Here is a 6,031-nt window from a genome sequence, read left to right as displayed (position 1 = left end):
GCTGGAAAGGCGTCCACTGAGGAGAAAGGATTTGATGCAGTTAATGCTGAAAATAGAACCAGCCAACAGCAAACTGTGACCAGAGCTTCATTCCTTTCTATAAGAGGGAGCCCAACACCCTTTGGCTGCTTGTTTTTTTTTTTTTAAATTCAGTGTTAAAATGTTAATAAGAGCTTAGAAATGATTCCATCATATGCTTATTTAAATCGTAGTATTCTCTTAGCTTTCTGTAATGTATTTTAAACCTGTATAATGATCACAATCCTTTGCCTTCCTGAAAGTTACAAATATTATGATCTGTTTTTTTTTTTAGACCACTAAGGGGATGTTAACTCTTGACTTGGTGTTGTCAGCACCACGCTCTCCCAAATGAGCCATAGGCCAGCCCGAAACTGGGTGATTTACAAAGAAAACAAAATTTATTGCTGATAGTTTCTGAGGCTGGGAAGTCCAAAGTCCATCTGGTGGTGGCAACAGTGACCCAGGGGTCTCACATTGCAAGACGGTGGCAGGAGCAGAGAGAGAGAGAGAGATAGAAATAGAGAGAGTGCAGACAGACTCTCCTCTCGTTTTGAAGTCCTCAGAACCACCATTATTAATCCATTCACTACTGCAGGGTCCCACAATCCGATCACCTCTTCATCGTATAACTTCGTATAATGTATGCTATCTCTTCAAGGCTCCACCTTTCAATGACCATAATAGGATTTCCCACCCCCTTAGCAGTCACAGGGGCTAAGTTTCTAATACATAAAACTTGGGGGACACAATTCAGGCTTCAGTGAGTTTTGTGGGGATAATTCAATCCACTACACTTTCCTCCTACTTTTAAAAAAAAAAATTGAAGGGCCGGCCCGTGGCTCACTCGGTAGAGTGCGGTGCTGATAACACCAAGGCCATGGGTTCGGATCCTATATAGGGATGGCCGGTTCGCTCACTGGCTGAGCGTGGTGCTGACAACACCAAGCCAAGGGTTGAGATCCCCTTACCGGTCATCTTTAAAAAAATAAAAAATAAAAAAATAAAAAAAATAAAAAAAAAATTAACTTTTTGAAAACTAGGTCAGTTGTCTTACAGAAAATCTTATATTCTGGATTAATCTGATTATTTCTTCGTGATGGCATTTAACTTGTTCCAATAGACACTTGTTCCAATAGACTGGAAAATAGGTCTAAAGGCTTAGAAAGGTTAAATAAAACTTTTTATATTTTAGTGATGTTAGGTTTGATAACCTGGTTAAAGTTAACAGCAAACTTCTTCATTTTAAAGGAACATCGACGAGCCAGACATCTGTCTATGGGGTACTTTGGTGGTCGGCAAGTATCTGCTTCCAGAACCCTCTTCAGCAGATTCAATTATCCATATCTGAGTCGATGATTTCATCAGGGCTTGCAAAATAGCTATGTCGTATAACTTCGTATAATGTATGCTACACGAAGTTATTACGAAAAAAGAATGAGTTTGCAATATTTAGTACCATGGCCAGCTGCCGTGGAATGTATTATTCATACAATTCCTTTCCCTCGTACTCATGAGTCACTGAGCTGACTATATGGCCTATAAAATGTGGTGACTGCACCCTCAGTGTGGGGTTAAGGGAATGATGGGCCGGCCCCTCAATGCTGAATTTTTTATGTTTTTTAAATCTTTCTTTTCTTTTTTTCAGTGCTGAATTTTAAGGTAAGAATTAGCCACGAGTCACCTCAAATCAAGACACCTAAGTGTTTTGCCCCCTCCATTACCAGTATCATTAAGGATTCCTAGATTTTTTTTCAATGTTTTATAAACAGTTATTATTACTTTTCTTCTTGATGCTCAAATTGTCCCAAATTTGGCCAGTGGGAGCTCCTTCATGTTGGCTATGTAACTGCAAACAAGATACACTTAGCCCATGACTTGTTAGAATCTGTCATTTAGAGCCATGGATCAGATCCAGACTCCTGCCTGTCCTGGTAAATACAGTTTCCTTAGAACACAGCCTCGCCCATTTCATTTACATGTTTTCTCTGGCTGCTTTTTACACCATAAAGGCGACAGAAACCACATAGACCAAAAATCCTAAAACATTTACTATTTGGCCTTTTCCAGAAAAAACTTGTCAACCCCTCTTCTAGAGGCAATTGATAACATAATTTTCTGTGCAAAGGGCTTTTTGTCAGATTACTCTTGTTATTTAATGATTTAAGCTATTTTAAATTTATTTTTATAATTGTTGCTTATATACAGAAATACATTTGTTTTTTGTATTGATTTTGTAGCCAAAGAATTTCTTAATTTGTTTATTAATTCTAATCACTTATCTGTTGATTTTTTTGGATGTTATGATTATCTCATATACGTATAATTTTATTGTGTCCCTTCTAATCCTTATACCTTTTTTTTTTTTTTTTTGCACGTTACCTAGAATTGCTGGTAACCAGTATCCTGTCTCTTTCTTAATCTCAGGTGGAAAATTTTACTTTGTTTAAATACAAAATTTTCATGGAAATAACTTCACATATTTAAAGAATACTTAATCCTTGGAAATATTTTCTCTTTAAATCCTTTTCTGGGGCTGGCTAGTTAGCTCAGTTAGTTAGAGCGTGGTATTGCTAACACCAAGATTAAGGGTTTGGATCCCCTGACATGCCAGCTGCCAAAACAAAAAGAAAAACAAACCAATTTTTCTGAGTTTTTAAACTACGTGTTTTATAATAATATAACCTTTTTTACTTAGTATATTCTAAGTGTTGTCATTAAGTATTACACAGTTATTCTCCTACAAGATCTTAATGCCTAAGTGGTATTCCATCACACGCTTAGTTAGACCTTACTCCATTTAACCAATCTCCTATTGGAATTTTCTATTCTATTTTTTTTTTTTTTTTTTTATAAAAGATGACCGGTAAGGGGATCTTAACTCTCGACTTGGTGTTGTCAGCACCACGCTCACCCAGTGAGCTAACCGGCCATCCCTATATGGGATCCAAACCCTTGGCCTTGGTGTTATCAGCACCACACTCTCCCGAGTGAGCCACAGGGCCGGCCCCAGACGCATTTTTTAAAATGCCAGTTGTAGAGCCGGCCCGTGGCTCACTCGGGAGAATGCGGTGCTGATAACACCAAGGCCAAGGGTTTGGATCCCATATAGGGATGGCCGGTTTGCTCACTGGGTGAGCGTGGTGCTGACAACACCAAGTCAAGGGTTAAGATCCCCTTACCGGTCATCTTTAAAAAAAAAAAAAAAAAATGCGTCTGGTTGGCTCCTTTTCAATCTTCAGCTTTCCATGACCCTTTAATTGATCTATCAGCCGATGTCACCAGTTAGTCTTAGGTCACCCCAACCTCTCACCTCAGAATTAATCTCAACGTAATGACATAGCCCGATAAGACATACTTCTCACTTTATATCATGAAAGAATGTGTAGAAATTTATTGCAAGTTTCTTAGGGAGTAGAAGGAGAGGCTCATACTATACAAAGGAACCAAATCTTAATCCTCGAATACTGTCCCCAACCCCTGCCCCAGAGTTCCACTGCGTACATCAGTGGCCTCTAATCTTCTCACCAAAATTCTGAGACCCTCCACCTTTCTCCTTACCCTGCCCCCTTAACCCCAGCCTTAGGTCTTGCCCTCTGCATCCCTTTATGTAGCAGTAATCTTGTGCTTTTGTAAATTTTCCCTGTCATTTTGCATGTTTGTCTGGGTAGAGGAGAAGGGGAGAGGAAAGTACAGAGAAGGGAAGACAAAGATGTACTGAAAAGACAGCCATGACTTTTGGTTTGCTCTGGGCAATAGTTTATTTTGATTTTAAATTAATACCTGGTGTGCCCATTCACCTTTTGAATTATAAACATAATTGTACTCAGATTACCATCTGATAGTATTTTTACAATAAAGAAAGTTATTTTTGTTTGCTTTTGGCAGCTGGCCGATGTGGGGATCCGAACCCTTGATCTTGTTTGTTACAAGGTGGGCTCTAACCACTGAGATAACTGGCCAACAAGAAAGTTATGTTGGATGGTACTTTGAGGAGACCCAAGTGAGGCTCCACTTCAGGTTGAGCAGCATGAGCCTGAGCGCCTGGGTCCACCGCTCCTCCGTGTTCAGAAGGGTGGTGATGGAGTAGCATTCCCTGCTGCCCCCGGCATCCTCCAGCAGGCCTTTGTCCACGTGGATCTTGTAGGGCAGGCAGAGGCCTTGCTCGCCCTTCCCAGCCTCTTCTTTGAACTGCTGCATGCAGTCCAGGAAGGCCCGCATGGCACGGTCAAATCTGTTACCCCAAAACACACCCCGCCCCCCACAACAGAACAGCGGCAGCTCAGTGGAGCCACCTGGTAAGGACCTCAGATAGGAGTGGTTTCCGCAGGGGACCAGGCTGTACCTTTGAAACTGCAGCCCAATTGCATTGGACAGGGAGAGCAGCAGCAATGCCGTCTGTCCCCACGCAGCGTTAATCTCATTCCAGCTCACGGGGACAGTGGGGAGGCAGCCCAGTCTGAAGTTATTGATGACACCCAAGGGGCCCTCCTCCCAGATCTTAAATGTGGCATTGAAGACGTCAATTTTCTGCAGCTGGTGCAGCTGGTCACGGGCGTGGCGCAGCTGGTTGTCCACGCTCCTCAGCTGGTCCTGCAGTTCCAGGTGTTGCCACTCCAGTGCCATGCAGTCCATCTGGACCTGCCGCTCCCGCTGCTGCAGCTCTGCAGTCTCAGCCTGGGCTGCCTGCAGCTCCGCAGCTGCCCTTGCAAGGTTCACGTCCACATCCTGCAGCTCCCGGGCCATCCGTGCCTCCTCCTGCTGCAGGTCCCCCAGCTCCGTCTGCAGCGCCTCCTGCCCCACCTGCTTGCTGGTGTCCAGACAGCGCCTGTAGTCCTGGCTCGCGAGCTCTGTGGCAGTGAGCTGGGCATCCAGCTGCTCAAAAAGTGTGTCAGTGCACTCCTCACACAGGGGATGATCCACATCTCTCTGGCCAGAGAGGATGTCAAAAATCTCCCCGGCAGCCTTATGGATGCTGCTGAAAATTCTCAAGGAGCCAATCTCCCCAAGCAGGGTGAAGTTGTCTGCACCAACTCTGGACATCCTGCCGCCGTCAGCAGGGGGTCCACCAGAGGGACCGGCCTGCAGGTTTTGGATATCCATCTCCTCCCTGCAGGTAGCACCATCCTCTTGGGTGTCCCCTGGTCCCCCCTGTGCTGGGGCAACTGTCCCGGCTGCAGGGTGGCCCAGAGTCTCCAGGAACCGGCTCACTTTCAAGGGCTGGCTGCAGTGCTGGCAAACGAAGCGGATGGAGGACATGGTTTTGGCCATGACTCCCACCTCCAAAGAGTCTGAGTTTCCTCTGGCTCCCCAGTTGCTTACCATCTACCTTTTAAGCTCTTTCTACAAGAGTGATTCTTTTAAAATGCATATCTCATCTTGTCCCTCTCCTGCTTAAAACCCTACAGTGGGACCCTCCTTACCTGTGGACTTCTTTCGGCTCCTGCTAGACCAGGGATTGTTTCTAAAAGGAATATCTGATCATCTCACTCTCTTCCTTTAACACTTTCAAGGCACACCTTAAAGGTAATCTTTCTAAAATGCAAATCTGATCATGGAACTTTCCCCCTTAAAATGCTTAATGCATTTATCTTACCTTAAGATAAAGTACAGCCTGGCCGGTTAGTGCAGTTGATTATAACACGTCTCTGTGACACCAGGGTTAAGGGTTTCGATCCCCATGCCGGCCAGCCACCAAAAAAAAAAAAAAAAAAAAAAAAAAGATAATATTTAAATAAAATAAAGTACAAAAAGATAAAGTCCAATCATCATAACCTGACCAAGATCCCAGCCCATCTTTCCAGCTTCTCTCACCATTTCCTACCTGCCCTCACCCATGAGTCCCTCTGTGTTCCTGCAGGCTAACTGCATTTTGGTTTTTCCAATATGTTATGTTGTTCCCTCTAATTAACTGGAACACTCTTCCTTTCCTTTTTTTGCACGTGTGTGTGTGTGTGTGTGTGTGTGTGTGTGGCTTGCCTGCAGCAGATCTGAACCCTTGATCGTGGTGTTA

At 43.8% G+C, this 6,031-nt stretch overlaps 1 protein-coding gene across 1 annotated transcript; it reads right to left on the bottom strand.

Moving 5' to 3' along the window:
• Positions 1-3,990: 3,990 nt before the first annotated feature.
• LOC103594994 (beclin-2-like) lies at positions 3,991-5,277 on the bottom strand. The gene has a single exon (XM_008578295.1). It carries the CDS (start codon positions 5,275-5,277, stop codon positions 3,991-3,993), a length of 1,287 nt encoding a protein of 428 aa, XP_008576517.1.
• Between the last annotated feature and the right edge of the window lie 754 nt (positions 5,278-6,031).

This window comes from Galeopterus variegatus, unplaced genomic scaffold (assembly GCF_000696425.1).
Source record: "Galeopterus variegatus unplaced genomic scaffold, G_variegatus-3.0.2 Scaffold1657, whole genome shotgun sequence".
Classification (NCBI taxonomy): Eukaryota; Metazoa; Chordata; class Mammalia; order Dermoptera; family Cynocephalidae; genus Galeopterus; species Galeopterus variegatus.
Note: the sequence above shows the minus strand (reverse complement) of the source record. Positions and strands in the feature narration are given on the sequence as shown.